Source organism: Jaculus jaculus, chromosome 16 (genome assembly GCF_020740685.1).
Source record: "Jaculus jaculus isolate mJacJac1 chromosome 16, mJacJac1.mat.Y.cur, whole genome shotgun sequence".
NCBI lineage: Eukaryota > Metazoa > Chordata > Mammalia > Rodentia > Dipodidae > Jaculus > Jaculus jaculus.
The window spans coordinates 57,125,574-57,146,912 of record NC_059117.1 but is presented as its reverse complement, the minus strand read 5'-3'; the positions used below and the strand labels follow the sequence as shown (position 1 = coordinate 57,146,912).

General features: G+C 37.9%; 1 protein-coding gene across 1 annotated transcript; it reads right to left on the bottom strand.

Annotated features, from left to right (window-relative positions):
• Nucleotides 1–1,927: 1,927 nt before the first annotated feature.
• Nucleotides 1,928–20,974, bottom strand: Dazl (deleted in azoospermia like). Its single transcript, XM_045135661.1, has 11 exons — nucleotides 20,942–20,974; nucleotides 16,049–16,195; nucleotides 15,215–15,306; nucleotides 14,756–14,807; nucleotides 14,283–14,346; nucleotides 14,046–14,185; nucleotides 8,815–8,886; nucleotides 8,194–8,244; nucleotides 7,220–7,333; nucleotides 6,018–6,116; nucleotides 1,928–2,038 (listed from the first exon to the last, which is right to left on the bottom strand). The coding sequence occupies exons 1-11, from the start codon at nucleotides 20,972–20,974 to the stop codon at nucleotides 1,985–1,987; spliced, it is 918 nt and encodes a 305-aa protein (XP_044991596.1). The 3' UTR covers nucleotides 1,928–1,984.
• Between the last annotated feature and the right edge of the window lie 365 nt (nucleotides 20,975–21,339).

The following is a 21,339-nucleotide window of genomic DNA, read 5'->3' as shown; positions in this document are numbered from 1 at the left end:
AGGAGGAGAAGCCAAAAGCCACCACAAGCACATTTCAGGAACCCCAGTCTGGAACTCAGGCACTTTGCCTATCTTAGGTTGGAATTCAGATTTGCCTTAGGGTTGGACCCTAAGGTCCACCCACAGTGAGACCTCCAGCCAGGAGGCTGCAGATCTAAATTACTATTTTTAATATAAGCTCCCGAATATATTGGGGGGTCATTCATTCAAACTCCTCCACACAGTATCCATAAAGTTCCCCATCATTTCTGTGAATAACATTAATAGGTCAAGAATACTTTGCAGAAAAAGCTTTATTTATTTATGCAATGACAGTATATAATAGGAACATATTGGACACTTAAAATTAATCTCCAATTTTGAAAGGTTCAGGACTTTTGATTCCTCATTCTACATTACTCTTAAATACTTTGCTTCACAAAATAGCAGACAGTTAAGATTATTCCCTTACTTTTCCTTAAAGTCATATTGGGACAACAATTGACTTTTCAGAATTTAGGTATTGTGTATAGTAATCTGGCAATTGTATTGCAGAGTGATACATGTAAGATTATAACACCACAAAAAAGTAGGACAGAGATTTTGCTAAAGTATGACTTTCAGGACATTCTTTAATATTGATGTATAAAAGCCTTCTCAGCAATCCTTAAACAGCTTCCACCCTTCAGATGCAGGATGGAAATTACCAACCCCAGTGGGCATAGATGACATGAACAATGGCAGTTTCATTAAATTAAGGGTGAGCAGTTTTTTGATGTTTTAGGAAAGAAGTCAAACAAGGCACTTTAATAGTCATTCATGCCCATCGCAGGTCAAATACTTCCAATAAAACTGTTCCTTAGAAAGGTATGGTGCCAGTGCTACCTTCCATCTAATCTAAAAACACATTACCTGCATCTAGCACATTCTTGAGATATGTTTATGAAACAAGTTTTGTAATTTATAAATGCCAAAATTACCTGTTTTGACTGTTTAAGACATATTTTACTTTACAAAAAGAAATATATTAGCAAACAATAAAAAAATCTACTCTGCAACAAATAGTATTTTAATGCTTTTTTATAAAAACAATTTCTTTCAGATACTCTGATTTACTTTTAAATGACATAAAAAATTCAGCATTCTTTAATACCAATATTTTGCACAATCTAAGTCAGCCACTGAATTTAGCATTTCAGAAAAAGATTAAAAGGAGGGTTAATGCTACCTTACTATGAAGCTTATACATATAGTGAAGTCAGTCTGTCCAGGATTCTTTAAATAAAATTATTCCCAGAAATTTAGATATCCTAATTCCAATCCCAACCAAATAAATAGGATATGCATGTAGGTGTATGTGGATTCTAGATAAAGGATATTTTGTATAAAATATAAGACCCACTGATTTGACTGTTTAAAAATTGTTTTCCTGGGTTTAGATAAGGAAGACTTCAATACGGCTAACTATATATTGAGTTCCACTGATTAAAAATGCAGTCTTAGAAATTCTGCTTTTGTGGTAAACTTTTAGACAAATAATAAATGCAAAGCACAATACTATAAATACTATTCTGTTTATAGGTTCTTGTTGGAGATGTAAAATGCTTGGATTCAAGCTATCAAAATTCTGAACTTTCAAAATAGGTTAAAATTTTTTTATGAAAATCAGGACTTGCTTTTAAATTCTTTAAAATGCCAATTTCAATAAAAATCCTTACAGATGAATCGTATTACTTTCAACTGTCTTTAAGTATTTGAAAATCATTTTTTACTTTTAATTTTTTTCTTTCTATTATATATTAAACACAGAACTAGTTTCTAAACAAGCATCTAATAAAGAACAATCTCAACATAAAACTAGGCACTCTAAAGTAACTTTTACAGAAAGTAGGAGTGTGGTTAGTCAAAATTTAGAATTTAGTTTCTGTAATAGTGAAAACCTTTCAGCTTCTTCTTAGTATTCAGAACCAGCAACTTCTCTTGAGACTAGAAAGTTAGCAGAGGATCACACAGATTTAAGCACTGCCCGGCTTCTTCTAAAGTGATGCACTCTTTTATCCTAGAAGAAAGAGTCATTTTAAATCACTGAAAATATCTTGAAACAGCTACTGACCTAAAAGAATCATAAAATTCCTAATGTGGATATTATACTCAAACAAAAAAGGAGATCCTTTGAGGGAAATCCTGAACTTTATAGTAATGAATGCACCAAGACTTGCTAGGTTTTATTACACAGCTGAATCAAAAAGCAAATTCCAGCAACTCAGAAATGTACAAGTTAGATCATAATCATTTACAAGTTAGAATCAATATTATTTTAGGTATTTTTTCAAGGTAGGATCTTGCTTCTAGCCAAGGCTGACCTGGAATTCTCTATGCTGTCTCAGGGTGGCCTCAAATTCATGGCAATCCTCCTACCTCTGCCTCCCTAATGCTTGGATTAAAGACATGCGCCACCATGCCTGATTTATTTTAGGCACTTTAAAATTAATGACTAGGCAGTTGTTTCCCAATGACAGCTGGTAGAAAATGTATGCAACTCTTACGAGTATTGTTTTTACAAACTAAATTGTATCTGCTAGAAATTATGGCTTGAAAATAGCACTCTACTTCAGACTGAAATGCCATTTTTTTTTAGATGAAAACCTCTAAGTCTTATATACTTAAAGGCTCTATCCTTATCCTATCTTTTAAGAAACAAAGAGAAAAAAAAAACAACTTGTCTTCTCAGACGCACTGGTCTCAGGAACCACCATGTGTAACAAAACCTACGGATTAAGTCTTTTACAGAAAATAACATAGTATTTGCACATGACTTATGTAATCTTCCTGTAGTCATAAGAATCTTCCACTTTAATAGTTATACTGTTATTGTTTAGGGAATGACAAGAAAATGTCTGTACAGGGTAAAAATAAAAATCTCTATGTAATTGGTTGAATTCAAGGACCCAGAACTCATGGATACAGAGGACAGATTTGTACATGGTAAAGTGTTTTTTTCCCTCTGTTGCTTATAAATATATAGATCAAAGGAAAGTGAAGCCTTAAAAGAAGAAACAAAAATGAAAGTATACTTAAATGATAATAAATGAAAGTATTTTCTTTTCTATACAAGTAGTTTAATTGTGCCCCTTTCCTATGAGTTAGGTTCAGTTGCTTTATCAAAAAGGTAACTTCTGCTGCTAGAGAGATGGCTTAGTGGTTAAAGGCACTTTCTTGCAAAACCTGATGGCCCACGCTCAATTCTCTACTACACATGCAAAGGCAGATGCAAAAGGTGGTACAAATGCCTAGTTTGTCTGCAGTGGCAGGAGGCTCTCGCACGCCTATTCTCTGTGTCTGCTTCTCTCCCTCAAATAATTTTTTTTTAAAGTTTTTTAAAGGGTGACTTCTAAATCATCTAACTTGTAATGATTCATTTCAGTTCAATCACAGAAAGTGGTCAAAAGCTCTAATTTGTAGATATCAAGTAGGAAACAAGATTAAGAAGGGGCTGCAATTAAAACAAGAGGGATTTACCATGGCAAAAGTACAATCAAGTTGCTTTATGTGTTCAATTTCAAAGACAAATGCAAGCTGCCAACTTTTTTTTTTTCCATTTATTTACTTGAAAGAAAAGAGAGAGAGAAAGAATGGGGCTTCCAGGGCCTCCAGCCACTATAAATGGACTACAGATGCAGGCACCACTTTGTGCACCTGGCTTTACATGGATACTGAAGAACTGAACTCTGGTTACTAGGCTCTGAAGTAAGCACCTTAACCCCTGAGCCATCTCTCCAGCCCTGAGTATAGATTTAAAAAAGAATACTTGAGATGGGGGGAGAAAATGGGTGTACCAGGGCTTCCAAGCCCCTGCAAATGAACTCCAGATACATGTGGCTTATGTGGGTACTGGGGAACCAAACCTCGAACCAGGGTCCTTAGGCTTCACAGGCAAGTGCTTTACTGATAAGACATCTCTCACACATACTTTTTTTGAGGTAAGGTCTCACTGTAGCACAGGCTGACTTGGAATTCACTATATATTCTTAGGGTGGCCTCAAACTCCCAGCAATCCTCCCACCTCTGCCTCCTGAGTGCTGGGATTAAAGGTATGTGCCACCATGTCCAGCTGAGCATAGGTTTTTTTTTTTTCAGTTTTTTAATGTAAATACTTATTTGAAGTTAATATAATGTAATTACATAAATATTAATCATTCCTTTTTAAATTTATTTTTATTAGATAGGGACATACTTAATATGTAAACAACCCATGTTGGTATCATCCTTTCCCTCATCCTGGCCCTTTTTCTAAAGAGGCCCTCCTCCTTGGGGATGCAGGTCTACTCCATGGGGACTGTGGGTCATGAGCACAGATTTTTAAAAAACATTTTTATTTATTTATTTATTTGAGAGAAAGAGTCAAAGAGAAGGAGAGAGAGGGAAAGAGAGAGAATGGGCACACCAGGTCCTACAGCCACTGCAAACAAACTCCAAATGCATGTGCTACTTTGTGCATCTGGTTTACATGGAGATTTGAAGTGGGATCCTTTGGCTTTGCAGGCAAATGCCTTAACTGCTAAGCCATCTCTCCAACCCATGAGCACAGATTTTTAATGGGCATTTCCTTCCTTTATTTTAAGACACAAAGAAGTGGTTTAAAACTACCTTCTTGAGCCGGGTGTGGTGGCACATGCCTTTAATCCCAGCACTTGGGAGGCAAAGGCAGGAGGATCACCATGAGTTCAAGGCCACCCTGAGAATAGAGTGAATTCCAGGTCAGCCTGGGCTAGAGTAAGACCCAACCTTGAAAAACCAAAAACCAAAACCCAAAAACACCCTGCCTTCTCAATGTAAAATGGGGTGGTCATCTTGGATAAATCCTGGCAGTTCCTCAAAGGGTTAAACAGAGTTACCACATGCATCTATAATTTCATCCTAATAAAGATACACATATACACAATAACTTGGTACATGAATACTCACTTAGTCTTAATAGCCACAAAGCAGAAACAACCCAGATATCTATGAACTGATAAAATGTGGTGTAGTTATAACTAAAAAGAAATGATACCCTGATAAACCTTGAAAATATTAAGTGAAAGAGGTCAGGCACCATACATATACTGTATTATTTACATGAAATGTCTAGAATAATAAAATCCTTTAAATACATATGTTATTGTCTGTTTAAGGCTACAGTTTTTGTGATAAAGTGGGATTGTCTGCTTATGGATAGGGTGGTTGTTTCTGAGGTGACTAAAATATTCTAAACTAACTTGATAGTGGTTAGAGTTGCACAATTCTGTGAATATACTCAAGTAATTTTAAGTGGGTAACATATATAGTATCCAAATTGCATACCTATATCAACATGTTACTTAAAAAAACTCTTCCTTAAACAAACAATATTCTCATCCAATGGATTAACTGATTGTTCCCAAGACCTTTGATCATCTGCACCCTCATCTTATACTTACACAAATAGAAGCTTAAGGATGAGGGGACAGCTCAGTGGTAAACAAGTATTTAGTATGTGTAAGATTCTAGCCCCATAACCAAACACTGCCAAAATCCCAGAGCAACTGGAGTCCTAGTAAGAAATAAGATCTATCCAAGGTGGACAGAACAAGATTCAAACACCTTTCCTAAATTCAAACACTCATACTTGCTTCTACTTCACTAATTCTAAGTAAATTTCCATTCTTTCTGCTCTCCTCTTTGCAACCACTTCAATTTTGCCTCTCTATCCTCTCCATATTGTTCAACTGTATTATCCTGAGTAGTTTCTTACCATCAATGCATTGGGTTCTGGTTTCTAACATTTTCTTTTACTATTTGGCAAAACTATGGTTTTATCCCTGTCTTCTCTCATGAACTCTTTGAATTGTAAGCTTTTGTTAGGTTTCTTCCCTAAACACAAACTATACTATATTAATTATCTGAGCAGCCTCAAGTACTACTGCATAAAACTTAAAACACAGAGGGTTACATCACAGGGGAAAAAGATGATTCAAAGACCACATATACATGTCTTATCCTGCATACTATTCTTATACCTTGAAGTACTCATCCTGAGCAACAAGAGAGTTTCTCACTCTGTTTTCTGGGTTGAACAGACAGGACACCACCGTCTGTATGCTTCGGTCCACAGATTTCTGAAACACAGAAACTTACTTAATCTAAAGACTACTCCTTTTATTCACTTTTCCCCCCCAAAGTTTAGCCAACATACACACTCATTTCTATAGAATTTTTATGCAATCTGTAACTCTTACTACACTATCATTTAGTAGTATATGAATTCTCTTCCTCAACGAGAAAGCACTGGTTAAAAAGTTGAATTTACTAAAACTATTATTTTATTTTCAAGTATTTTATTTTCAAGTACTTTTAACTTTACTCCTTCAAGAAAAACATCTGGTGGTATAGTTTCATTGCAAGCTACATGTGTGTATATGTGACAGACAGACAGACACAGGGTCTCATGTTGTCCAGACTGGCTTTAAACTCCTGGTCTTCCTGCCTCCAGGTGCTGAGATTACAGGCATGTACCATCACACCCTTATTTTTTCAAAAAAACAGATTTTTCATCCCATCATTCAGTTTTTGTCATTTTTTTTCATTGAGAAATGCACCAATGAAGCATCCCTTCAATGGAATCCTTCAGTATTATGTATTTCCAATGTATTACCTACTTCTATCCAGCCAATAGGTATGTATTAGGATTTGAAAGTGAATATATGATTTTAAAAAAGATATGGGTGCTTTGTCCAGTATTGTGTAGTTACTATCATTCTTGAGAGTTAATACCATCAGATAAAATACCACATGTAAGTAAATGTTTAAATTGTAAAAGACAAGGTAGCTATAATTCATACTATTTTTTCAAAGGTAAAATTTCTTGCAGAAAACTGCTGATAGCATTCTGACAAATCATAAATTAACTTATGTCTAGTGGTTAGGATTTGTCATACTCAATATCAACTTATGAGTTAAGAAAAAACAAAAAAAGCAATGAAACTGGAAGGGAAGATAGACTAGCTGAGTCAGAAACTGCCTGTATAGGACATTACAACTTTGGGGACATCTAAAATTAAATTATCTTTGATATTCATTGCTGAGTGTTAGTTTCTCAAGCTCTATGGTCTATGACATTCATTTTTAATGGGGAAACATGCCTGCTTTTCAAGGGGCAATTATTAAAGCCTAGCAAATAAATATAAAATGTGAAAATCAATAAGAAAAATTAGGTATTTGCCTTTTGTGGGCCATTTCCAGAGGCTGGAGTAGCTTCATGCGTCAAGCAATCATTTGGCAAAACTTCAACTCCTGGATCAACTTCATTAGAGGGGTAGTTAACAGCTGCATAAGTCTACATTAAAAAAGATAAATTAACATATACAAATACATTTCTAAGTAATCTATTCCTCAAACTGCTGTGCTGATATCAAAGTTTTAATGAAAAAAGTTTCATAAATGTAGGTTATGTTGAAATTCAGTTAAATAGGACATGGTTTTAAACTCAAATAACTGAAATTCAGTAGTGCTTTTTTAAAAAATGTCTTGTACATATCAACATCAGAATCAGTAAATTTTGAGAAAAATGAACTGTCATATGTAGAAAAGAGTACCTAAGAACTCTAAATTGGTGTGTTTTAAAACATCCAGTCTGCTTAAAGATAGGTTAACAAAAGCGCAGGTGTTTTAAAGGTAGAACCTTCTTGTTTTACTTTTTTAAATTTAGTAATATTAACCATAAAATACCTGTTTTTCTTCAACAGATTTTCTATGAGTAGAAAAACCACAGACAGATTCTAGGAAGATTCAATGTTAACTCTAAATCCAAATTAATATTACTTTTTTTGGACTCTATTTTCTATCACACAAAAGGAATCTCAGAAAGAAGCAGTTTCTTCCATGTGAGTATATAACTACATTAACAAAAAATTAAGAGCATGATGCATAAATTTAAAAAAAGGTATTTGAAATATTTATAGACATACACAGGGCTGCAAAATAAATAAAATTTTTCCTTTTTGAAGTAAGGTCTTGCTCTGGCCCAGGCTGACCTGGAATTCACTATGTAGTCTCAGGCTGGCCTCAAACTTACAGCAATCCTTACCTTAGCGTTCCAAGTGCTGGGATTAAAGGCATGCACCACTACACTTGGCCAAGAAAATACTTTTAAATTAAGAATAGGAAGTGTATATAAGTTTGGCTAATTCATTTTACCGGAGGTATAAAATAACTTCTTTGTTCCCCAGCAGGCCACTGCGGTGCCATCTTTAAAAAAAGGATACAAAAAATTTAAATATACCTGTAACTTTTACAAAGATAGGAGATAAGACAATGTTGATGTATTTATTCTGCTGGTTCCTTTAATGTGTTATGATAACAAAACAGAATAAAGGACAGAAGTACTTTATGTGTCCTAATATCTGTTATTTTTTATTTTTTTCTTTGCTACTTCCATATATAACCCTCTCCCCTCTTCATTAGGAGCTGGCATTCAATAAAATTAAAAGATAGTGGTTTGAAGCCTATTGCAATAAATAGCTTTTTTCTAGTCCTATTTGAGAGATGACCTTAGAGGGGGACAGTTTTTATCTGCCATTGAAGGTATTTCCCTTTGGATCTGTAAGACAATTCTAGACAAAGTTATTACCTAGTAGTTAAAATATTTCTTTATGTCTAATAGTACAGTGGTCTGAATTCCAGACTCGGTACATTTTTCCTTTAATTTAAGGCACACTTAGTTTAACAAGCACACTATAAGAAAGTTATGTGAAAGTTACATGAAGACCCTAAGTAATATTCCAAAGTAAGTCATTTTCCCCTCCCTTAAAAAATTACCTGATAATTATAAACAGGCAGCTGGTATCCAGTGATCACCTGAACTGGTGAACTTTGGTAAGGAGGATATGCCTGAGAGCAAAATTTGTGGAAAGAATGGATTAATGAAGTAAATTTGTTTTAGAAAATTAAGGAATATTATTTCTAATGGAAATATATAAAAATTTTTATTTTTCTCTAATCAATAAAGGTAGGACTTTAAATAAATGCCTTCATGAAGAACATATTCTGTTAACTGTTTGTTTTTTGGGTACAGGATGAAGGGAAAATTACAACATAAGACTTATTTTCCAAGCCTCCATTTACCTTCTGTATTTATTTTCATAAGGAGTTCATCTTATACTGTCTAATAATTAAAAGTCTAGAAGAACAGATTTCCATGTAAGTTGTGGTAGTTTGAATGTCCCTTAACAGACTCAGGTGTTTTATTAAAACTTAGCTTTCTAATCTCCCTCCTATAAACTGTCCGGTTTGGATGTCCAATCCCAGAAATGTGAAGCTAAGACAGAAAAAATTGGTACTGAAAATTGAGGTCTTTGCTGAGATGCATCTGACTATGTGGGTTTTGATCTTCTGGAACTTTTGTGCTAGAGAAATGGGACAACTTGGTGCCTGCACCTGCAGATGGCTTCCAGAGAGGTAAGCCCAAGTTTTGTGGACTATTCTGGTGAGAGTTTTAAAATGCTAAATGAAGAGAGAATTGTACTTTGTACCTTTGCTTATGAACTTTCTAAAGTAAGGAGAGACCACAGAGAACCTTGCTGGACTGGGTGACTGGCATAAGGGCTGGCTTGTGTTCTGCTCTCCATGCCTACAGTGTTTTTGATCAAGGTTGGATTTATAAAAGTAATGGACAGATATGCTTGGTGGAAGATACAGAGCTCAGAGATATACAATTTAAAATTGGAGAAATTTAAAATTACAGTCAGAGAGACTGGTTTTAGGTTACTGAAGCTGCTATTGTCAAACACAATAGCATTCTTGAGGAAGAAGACCCTACTAATTGACACAATGGTAAGAATGCCTGAGGTGATTCTGACCAGAAAGACTGAGTGGTAGAAGTGCTAACTCTTTTTGAAGGGAGGTGACTCAAAGGAAGAAACCTGCTCTTCACAGTCATGATTTATTTCACCCCTGGTACCTGCAACCTGGTATTGTTTTCAGAAACATGAAAAAACCTGGAGTGAGTCATGAAGTACACACCGGTCCAGGAGCTGCTGCTGAGATGTGGCATATGAGGCAGGGCATGAAGCCCTTGATAAGAGACCAGTGAGGCAACTGGAAGATGGACAGTGGTGTGCAATGGAGACCCAGAGATGTTTGGGTATATACTAGGACTGTGCAAGCTACTACGTATTGCTGCTGGCTTGCAATGGAGGTTTTCATGGGTTACTCAGCTCAGCTGGAGGGACAGAACTGATAATCTAGACTCATCATCCCTGGTTATTCATATAGGACTTGAACTGTGTATGTTTGTTTGTCTAATGGTTATTGATTTTACGTTGATCAAGTCTCTCCTTTTTATGCCCTATATTAATGGAAACATTCACTCTGTGATATTTGTTGGATGTAACTTGTTTCATTTTATAGGACTTACAGTTAAGAGACAATCTTGAATCTCATATGAGACTTGGGACTTTGGAACAATCTTAAAGTTGGTAAAGACTATGGAGACTTTGAAGTTGGACTGAATACAATTTTCAATATGATATGGCCCAAGTCTATTTAAACTTGGATTTCTAGCTGCCAGCCTAGAAGAGGGATCACTTGAACCAGATCCTGGGGTCCAGCCCTAAGGTACGTTGGGGGGGGGGCGGCAGATCTGATTCCAGCCTAAAGGTATGAAAAGAGGTATGAACTCTGTCTGGGTCTCTACTGTTTGGTGGCCGTTTTTTGCTTGATTGTGATTACTGGCTGAAGGTAGTTTTGCTCTGCTTGGGTGTGTGAAAGGAGGCCAGATTTTTCTGCCATTGACGGAACTTCCCTTTGGATCTGACCACTAAATGAAATAAACCTTTCCTCCTATAAACTGTATCTGGTTTGGATGCTCATTCTAGCAATATGAAGCTGACTGAAACACAAGTTAAATTAATACAACTGCTATTTGTTTATACAAACTTTTAGACAATATATAGCCCTTGGTAACATCAATGGAAAATCTGTAGTACTCCTCCAGTCTTCATGGCTTTTTTGTGTTTCATTTCTAAAAATTCAGTGCAGCATAATCAAAACTGTCATACCTATTAACTGAAAATATATCTGTAGTACTATAAATGACTAATTAGAATCAGAAATGATTCAAAGTCAATGTTAGAAATGAGCTGGACTTTTTCTATTAGTCATATTAGAGCAAAAACAAAAAAAAAAAAAAGAAGGTACCTACATTTCAGGTAGACAGAAAATAAAAGTAAGATATTACAGAACTATTTCACCATTATTTTCTTTTCTGGAAAAAACTTTCAACTGAAGACCGTAAAATGACTCAAGAAAAAAAATGTTATTTTGTACCAACAGACATAATATGCATATAAGAGTTCTACTTCCAGTATTAATCAAGACCAGAAATACTAAATGCCAGAAGCTTACAGTTTATAGATAAGTACATCAAGACTCTATACATTCTAGAATTAAAATAAATCTAGCCATCAGGAACATACATGAGGCTTGGAAATCACTGCAAATAAAAATGAGCTAGGGACTGGACAGGTGGCTTAGTGGTTAAAGCCATTTGCCTATGAAGGCCAAGGACCCAAGTTCAATTCCCCAGGACCCATGGAAACCAAATTTACAAGGGGCATCTGTGTCTGGAGTCCATTTGCAATGGTTTAGAGGCCCTCACATGCCCACTCTCTCTCTGCTTGCAAATAAATAAATGAAATTTTAAAAAGGAGCTAGAAGTAATAACTGCAGGGAAGAATAAACTAAGGGAAGAAAGCTGTCTTCATGTGGTAAAAAAGAAAATGTTTCTTATTCATGACTATGGACACAATGTGAGTGGCTGTTTCCATTTCTCACTCCGCCGCCATCCCTGCCTCGCTGTCCTAAATGAACTTCTTAAACCATGATTAAAAATAAACTCTAGCCTGGTGTGGTGGAGCAGACCTTTAATCCCAGCACTTGGGAGGCAGAGGTAGGCGGATCACTGTGAGTTCAAGGACACCCTGAGACTACATAGTGAATTCCAGGTCAGCCTGGACTAGAGTGAGACCCCCACCTACAAAAACAAAAAACAAAACAAAACAAAAATAAACTCTAACTCCCTAATGTTGTCTTTGTCACAAATTTTGTTACATCAATAAGGAAAGTCATACAAAAAGTTACTATGGAGAAGTGGGGCATTACTATGATAAATTCAATCATGTGGTTCTTATTTGAAGAAGAATATGGAACAGTTTGGAACTCAAGCTAGAAAAGTCCCAGAATGCTGCTGCAGGGGGGAAAATACCCGTTAGAAAGTCAGTTTAAGGGAGCATGGGTTTGTTTCAGTTTACAGTGCAAGGTTATATAGTTCATCGTGGTGGGGAAAAGCATGGTAGCAGGAACTTGAGGCACATTCAGTCCACAGTGAGGGTGAAGAAGAAGAAAGTGATGAACGCTAGGGCTCAGCCAGCTTTCTTCTTTTTATACAGTCCAGGTTGCCAGCCTATCCTATGGAATGGTGCTACCCAGTTAAGGTGGATCTTCCCACCTCAGTTATCCTAAGGAAGATATTCCCTCAAGTCATGTGTAGAAGCTTGTTTCCTAGGCTACCGTAGGTCCAAGCAACTTGACAATATAAATCATCACACCACTACTGGAGTTACCTGCTTGAAAACAACCTGTTTCCCAATGGCCAGCCTAGAAGCCCAAGGTTACATCTTGAGTTAGAAGGACAATTTGTCAAGTGCCATCTATGTGACATGAGACACACAAGAATTAGGGAGTCATGGGAGCTTAAACCAAACTTTCTCAGGATATTCAAGTCCAGCAATGTGTGGCATGAAGGCCCTGAGCAGTCATTGCTTCAATCTGTGCTGTGGAGGTGAAGCCTAAATTGCAATAGTGATTCCAGGATGTTGTGGAGACACCATAACTGTGGGATATCCAAGGAAAGCTGTAGGTATGGAGTCAGGACAACCCAAGGGAGAAGCTGTGCAGTGCAGGCTATGGATGTCGCAGAGCTGGGTGGGTGGATTTACCCTAAACCCCTTGGATCCATGAACAGCCCTAGATGCCGAACATGAAGCCAAGGGTTTAGGTGTTTGTGCTGCTGGGTTTTTACCCAATCTTTCCTTGCTATGACCCTATGTTTCCCTTTTGGAATGAGAATGTTTATGCTACCGTATGTTGAAACTACATAACCTATTTTTGAACATTGCAGAGGTTTCACTTAAAAGATTGCCCAAGTCTGCCCTTATACTTTCGTAGTGTTAGACCTGTTAAAAGACTATGAGGACTTTTGAAGTTGGACTGAATGCATTAAACTTTTTTAAATATATTTGCCAGGAGGGAGAGAGAGAGAGAATATGAATGAATGAGAACAAGTGTAGATGCTGCAAATGAATTCTAGACACATGCACCACTTTTTGCATTTGGCTTTATTTGGGTACTGGGGAATTGAACTCGGGTTAGGCTTTTGCAGACAAGTGCCTTAATTGCTGAGCCATCTCTCCAGGCCCTGAATGAATTTTCTATGAACCTAGCAACATAGGTGGAAGGTTAAGGCTCAAAAGTGGCATGTTTGAGTGTTAGAATTTTGAAGGTTAATACTGGTTGCCAGCTTATAATATCTAGTCACCTAGAAGATGAATCTCTGGGCATGTCTGTGAAGGAGTTTCTAGATTGGGTTTATTGAGGTAAGAAGATCCAACCCTACATGCAGATGACAATATTTTATGGGCTAGGGTTCTGAATTGAAGAAAAAGGAGAAAGTGAGCAAAGTACCAGCACTTAGCCTTTTCTGTTTCTTAACTGTGCCTGCAATGTGACCAGCTACCTGGCCCACCTGCTGCCATGATCTCACCATCATGATGAATTAAATACTCAAAAACTATGAGCCGCAATAAACCCATCCTTCATTGTTTTTTTTTTTTTCCAGACAGACACACAGACAGACAGACACACACACACAACACGGTTACAAAGAGAAACATAATTAAATACATAACATTCATTACAAAAATTATGGGTATAATTTCAGAGGGCTTGGAGATTATATTCAATGAAAGAACAGGAGTAGAGGCAATTCTTACCTGAACATACTGAGTAATGGGATGATTCATCATGGTTGGAGGCTGTACATAATTTTCAGTGTTTGGGCTACTCCAAACACTCTGAAATGGTGGTGGAGGAGGATTAAAAATCAAAGGACGTGGCTGCACATGATAAGCACCTTTTTAAAAGTAAAAAAGAACAAAACCCATTTATGGTTCTTTATAGTTCTTTGAAAATCTGAACAGTTCCAATAAGAATAATGTTTTTTTACTCACATAAATTTTGTTTCCTGATTGCAGGACCCAGTTTCAGCTTTTTACCATGGAAATTTATCTGTGACTAAAAACAAAACAGTAACAAAACTACAATCTTAAGTCTTTCTTCAAGATTTGGGTAAGTGCTCCAAAGTTCTCTCTAAATGCCTATTGTCAGAGAAGAGCAATAACTGTCTCAAATCAAAATGTGTTATCATAAAACTAGCTTACTTATTACCCTGTATTAAAGTGTCAAGAAGTAGTGAATGGAATTTGAACTGTCTCTAACCCTTGTCTTTAGTTCTTGAAACTAGAGGATCCCAAATAAGCAGGCTCTGATAGGTTAAACCACCCAAGCTTTCATTTTAAACAAACAGAAGTATATCTTTGTCTGAATTTTATGTTAAGACTGAACAAATTCTTCAGGACACAACTCTGTGAACACTGCGTCAATCAGCTAAATAAGATGAATATCCCATAAGGCTATTACTTACTTCTACTATCTTCTGCACATCCACGTCATTGTAAAATGACACAAATCCATAGCTAGAAAATCAAATAAAATATAAAATCACTACTACTTAGTACATGGTTTGTAGCATCTAGAATTCTATTAAATAACTGAGGTGATAATAAAAGATGAAGGATACCTATCTATGAACCTAAATCGAACTTACTTCAAAAGCAAGACAGCTGAAGTTATAAAGTTATAGTGAAATGTGAAAAAACCCAATTCTTTAACAATCTATTTGTTTCATTAAAATAAAGATAGGCAATCTTGAAATACAAATTATGAGGGGAATTAAATAAAAGTTAACAAATTTCTATTCATGAGATAAATTAACAAAGCAATACATTCCATACCATTGGGCAGTTTGAGCACCGTACTTCCTCTGATCCTGTAGAAGTTCAGGATTTTAAGAATTTACAGTGAGCATGTTCTACTTACTCACCCTTTGGATACACCAGTTCTATCAGTGATTATCTTCACTTCCTTTACTGAGCCAAATCTAGCAAAGAAACCCCTGATTTCAGTTTCGTCCATCTACCAAAAAAATAAAAAAAATCCGTCAATATTTTCAAGTCTACTGTAAAGAGATATGAAGATATGAGAATTATCTTCTGTAAGTATTTTCAAACTACCTACAGCACTTAGTTACGGGTATTTTCAGTCCTATGGGTTTTAAACACAGAATCAATTATGAATCATTTTTTTTTTCAAGGTAGGGTCTCACTCTAGGCCAAACTAACCTGGAATTCACTATGTCATCTCAGGATGTCCTCAAACTCATGGCAATCATCCTACCTCTGCCTCCTGAGTGCTGGGATAAAAGGTGTGTGCCACCACACTGGGCTATAAATTTTTATGAAATCCAAAACCAAAAAAACTTTAGGTCTTCAACAAAGCTTAAATCCCATTATTCACAAAATTAAATTAAATTTTAATTTATTAAGCCAGGGTAGGGTCTATGTTGCCCAGGCAGGTCTGGAACTTCTGGGCTCAAGTGATCCTCATGCCTTAGCTTCCAAGTGGCTGGTACAAGTGTATGCCATTATACTTGGTGTTACAACATATTGTATTTATTTATTGGGGGGGGGTGCAAGGGTCTCCAGCCACTGCAAACAAACTCCATACATATGCACCACCTTGTGCATCTGGCTTACGTGGGTCCTGGGGAATCAAACCTGGCTTTGCAGACAAGTGCCTTAACTAATAATGATGCTAAGCTATCTCTCCAGGCCTTCACAACATATTTTAAAATGTGAATGAAATATGAATACAATACCCTAACATCAATTCCTCCAACAAAAACAGTGTTTGGCATGACTTTGCCTTCTGGTAAAACATAGCCTTGGCTGGTGGCAGCTGAGGATGACTGGGTGCTGGCCTCTCTGGAGATGGCTGAATTTGGAGTCTCAGAAGTTGCAGCAGACTGAAATTTGAAAAGCACACACTTTTAGATATGCACACAAAAAAATGTATGCAATGTGAAACATTTTTGTATTTAAAGTATAAAATATTTCATCTAAATTACTTTCATTCTAAGTTAGTTATCAACATAGTGTCCTGGTATTTGAATTTATTCTCTTTTAAAAAACGTTTATTTGCAAGCAGAGAGAAAAAAGAGAAAGAGATGGGGGTGGGAGAGAATGGGTGCGCCATGGCTGCTAGCCACCGTAAACGAACTTCAGGTGCATGCACTACGTTGTGTGCATCTGGTTTATATGGGTACTGGGGAATTAAACCTCGTTAAGGCTTCATAGGCCTCAACCACTAAGCGATCTCTCCAGCCTTTAGCATATATTTTATTAGTTTAATATATGTTCATGTTTTCTTAAAGTAATATTTATCTATAAACAGTGAGATGCATTTGTACAAGGTTTTTAATTTTTTAAATAAAAAATGGGCACACCAGGGCCTCCAGCCTCTGCAAACAAACCCCAGATGCATATGCCATCATGTATATCTGGCTTATGTGGGTAATGGGGAATCAAACCTGGATCCTTATGCTTAGCAGGCTAGCAGCTTAACTGCTACGCCATCTCTCCAGCCCTTGAATTTATTTTCAATAGATTTTGTTTTCAAGTTTATTTAGTAGTTTTAGTACTTCAATAGACTTTTTGTGCAAGTAGCCTATTAACTAATTGGACCCAAGCAGTCAGAGACCATAGTGGAAGAGGTGGCAGAAAGAATGTAAAGGCCAATGGAGGGGAGGAGTGCTTTGTAATGCTGTCTTCCTAACATAAAGTGGTCATAGTATTCATGACTTCTTAGTGTCTGAGCTACATGTACAATAGAAGGGGAAAATGATGGCATCAAAATAGGAGAGAGACTACTTGGAAAGAAGGGGGGATTTAGGAGAGTGATGGGTGGGGTTTATGATCATGGTATATTGTTTATATTTATGAAAGTTATCAATAAAGAGTTAAAAAATCTAATAGGAATTTCATGAAACTATAACACACACATACACTTGAAATTCACTTATGAACTGACTATATAGGAGATAAACACTAAAGGTCACAAGGAAAAGGGGAAGCTATTATACATATACCTGTTCAAGAAAAAAATAGACAGGGAGCCAACAGGTGTATTTTGAAAGGTTAGTCACAAAATTTTAGAAATAGGGGCTAGGGAGAAAGCACAGTGGGTGTAAAGCGCTCAAGTAAGTACGAGGACCTGAATTTGAATTCCCAGTTATCTACGTAAAATTCCAGGCATGAAGACATGCACCTGTAACACCAACGCTGGTAAGGCAGAGATGAGGAATATCTGGGGCTCATTGGCTAGCTGGTTGGTGAACTCTGAGTTTAGTGAGAGACCAGAGTTTAGTGAGAGACCCTGTCTGGAAGAGTAATGTTCAGAGGGCAACTGAGAAAGATTCCCTATATCAACTTTCTGGGCTCTATGTGTTGGTATACACACAAAGTTTAGAAATCCTAATTGTCAAATCACTTAAGTTTTTGCTTTTCTTTACCCATTTAAGCTTACACTGTTACTTGTTTCTACTACCTTATTTAAGTATAACACTTATTTCCTAACGATGAAGTGACAGAGTAAAAATGTTATTTTAAAATTTTTTCCTTATTCTAACATCATATGTAGCTTTAATTTTTTTTGAGATGTGAATATATATAAGCATCATATCTTGGACAATTGAGAGCATAACTAGATCTCTTTTCCCTAGAATGTTAATCCCGCCAGTTCATTTATTCAAAAAACCAAAGCACATTAGCAGTCATTCTGAAGTTCTTAAGAGACTTATTTTAGTCATCAATCTCCTTTTCATTGATGAACGAACTTTGGATAGTTTTATTCGACACCTTATACTATTATCAATGCTTGCATCATAATATATTGATGTATTTTAATTTACAAGTATAACATGTGAACAGAGAACCCTACTAGGATATGAAGTTACAATAATACGCCAGCAGTAATCAATGAAAGGAGAAAGCAGTAATCTATTGAAAGCTGTGTCCCAGGAGCACAAAGGGATCTGGAGATATTTCTTGTCATAAGTGAGGTATACTCCTGGCACTAGATAAACAGGCGGCTAGGGATACCACTAAATAGCCCACAATGCCAACCACCAGTCCTCTGCAACAAGAGTTATTTTCCCCCAAATTTGAACATTGATTTGGTTGAGAAATCACATTACAGTGCCACCAGAATTGAGGAGGAAATTTTTTATAGACGAACTTGCTTTTCATTGTTCAATATCAGTCTTTTAGAATTTATTTTATTATTTGAAAAATGTATTATTGAAAAGATCTCTGATGACATGTCTTATTTTGCTTACAAAATTAAAAGTGGATAAATAATTTGATAAGAAAATGTATTAAATATTACAGAGCATGACTCTGGCTTAGTCTTACACGTTTACTGTCTGTTAATAAATATAAAACTTATCTCACCACTTTAATAGACAATTTCTTAAGGAAGGCCCATCATATCTTAATCCTTTTCCAGCAGGTGGCACTCAAAGCTAACAAAGTAAACAAACTACTCCATTTTTACAAGTCTCAACAGCATAGATTTTAATTCTTACTATGTATTTATATATAATTATAATTTACATCTAAAATATCCATGATCTATAGATGACTTATGGATACTTTTAAACTCTGAATCAAATATCCTACAAACAAATAAATGCTCAAGATAAACAATGATGCATAATTTTTGTGTGTGGTATAAATGCATGTTTGTATGGGTGGGGGTACATGTGTGTATGGGTATGATCATACATGTGAAGGCCAGAGATTGACACTGGGTATTTTCTTCAGTTGCTATCTGCTGTGGATTGATTCGAGTGTCCCCCATAAATTTATGTGTTCTGAGTCTTAGGTACTCCAGCTGCTGGCAACTTGGGGATCGGAACTTCCTGGAGTTAGTATATTGTGCGGGCCGACTTATGGGTGTTATGGCCAGCTTTCCCTTGCCAGTGTTTGACACACTTTCCTATGGCTGTTGGTTGGCCAGGAGGTGATGTCCGCCTCCTGGTCATGCCATTGTTTTCCCCTGCCATCATGGAGCTCCACAAGCTAAAATAAACCTTTCCTCTCACAAGCTGCTCTTGGTTGGGTGCTTTTTACCAGCAATCAGAAGCTTACTGCAACATGCCATCTACTTTTCCCATGTGTTTACGTATGTGGCATGCACACATGCATGGTTTCAGGTGTGTGTGATTGCACTTGCGTGCAGACATCAGGTATTTCCCTCTATCACTCTACATTTTAGTGAGACTGGGTCTCTGACTGCAGATTCAGCTAGTCTAGCTAGCCACTGAGCCCCATGGCAAGCAATTTAGTCACTAAGACATCTCTTGGCCCTATCAACCTAATTTTTTTCAGGTACAGTCTTGCACTGAACTTAAGAGCTTTCAGAGTCAGCTAGACTGTCTAGTCAGCAAGCCCTAGGAAAGCCTCCCCCCCCCAACCCCCAGGTAAGGTCTCGCTCTAGTTCAGGCTGACCTGGATTTCACTATGTAATCTCAGGGTGGCCTCAAACACATGGTGATCTTCCCACCTCTGCCTCCCAAGTGCTGTGATTAAAGGTGTGCACCACCATGCCTGGCCTGTATTGGGGGGGGGGGTCTTTTCTTTTATATGAGAAAGGAGAGAGAAAATTGGTGGACCAGGACCTCCAACCACTGTAATTGAATTCCAGATGCATGTGTCACCTCCTGCATCTGGCTTACGTAGGATCTGGGGAGTTGAACATGGGCTTAGGCTTTGCAGGAAAGTGCTTTAACTGCTAAGCCATCACTCCAGGCCCCTAGAAAAACCTCGTTTCCACCTTGATAGTGCTAGGATTGCAACTACCACCACATCCCAGCACTTTTACATGGTGCTGGGATCCGAATCAAGCCCTCATGCTTGCACAGAAAGCACTTCACCCACTGAGCCATCTCCCCATTCCCAACCCCTTTCCTTTTCTCTCTCTCCCTCTCTTCAAATAAGGTCCTGTTTTGTTGTCAAGGCTGGGCAAAAATTCTTGGACTCAAGGAATAATCCTGCCCCTGCCTCCCTGGTGGTTGACACTTTCAACACATACCACTAAGACTAGAAAAATATATTGATAGACTATCAATAGAATAAAATACCATATGGAAAAACGTCAATAAATAAAAGCAATTAGGGCTGGAGAGATGGCTTAACAGTTAGGGTGCTTGCCTGCGAAGCCCAAGGACCCAGGTTCATTTCTCTAGATCACTCAGCAGCTGACGGAACACACACTTCAGAGAAGCTTCGCCCCCATGCTAGAACTGAGCTCCTTAGCTGAAAGAACTCAGCGCATGACACCACCTCCAGAAGCTTCTTTCCCTCCCCCACTGGCCCCTTACAAGGCTCAGCCAATCAGAACCTCCCCCATCCTCAAATACCCAATCCCAGTGGATGCTCAGCAGCTGACAACGCAGACTACACAAACCATAGAAGCTCCTCCCCATTGGCCTACTTTGCAAGCCCCAGCCAACCGGCAGCAGCTCCACCCCTCTCATCAACCCCCCCCCCCAGTCCCTGACAGAACTACGCTTAGAGCGCCTCAGCTGACAGAACACAAGCAGCACTTGACGCCATCTCAGGAAGCCCCTCCCCCACTTGCCCCAGGCTCAGCCAATCAGAAGCGCCTCACTCTTCCCCTCCCCCATCTTCCTCTCCTCAAATACACAAACCCCACGCTCACGCGCTGGCGAGAGGACAAACATGTCAGCAAGCCCCACCCCCACTGGCCCAGGCTTAACCAACCAGAAGCTCTTCACTCTCCTCCCCTCCCCCATCTCCCTCGCCTCAAATACCGAACCCCACGCTCATGCACGTGAAGCCACGGCAGGCTCAGCCAATCAGAAGCTCCTCAATCTCCTCCCCTCCCCCACCCTCTTCAAATACCGAACCCCACGCTCAGGCACGCGACGCCACCTCAGGCAGCTCCTCCCCCACTGGCCGCCTTACTCAAGGCCCAGGCAACCAGGACGCAGCTCCGCCCCCTCCAAGTACCCGACGACGACGACGACGACGCCGCCACCTCAGAGACAAGTTCTTCCCCCTCCCCCCTCCTGGGGAAGGAGGGTGG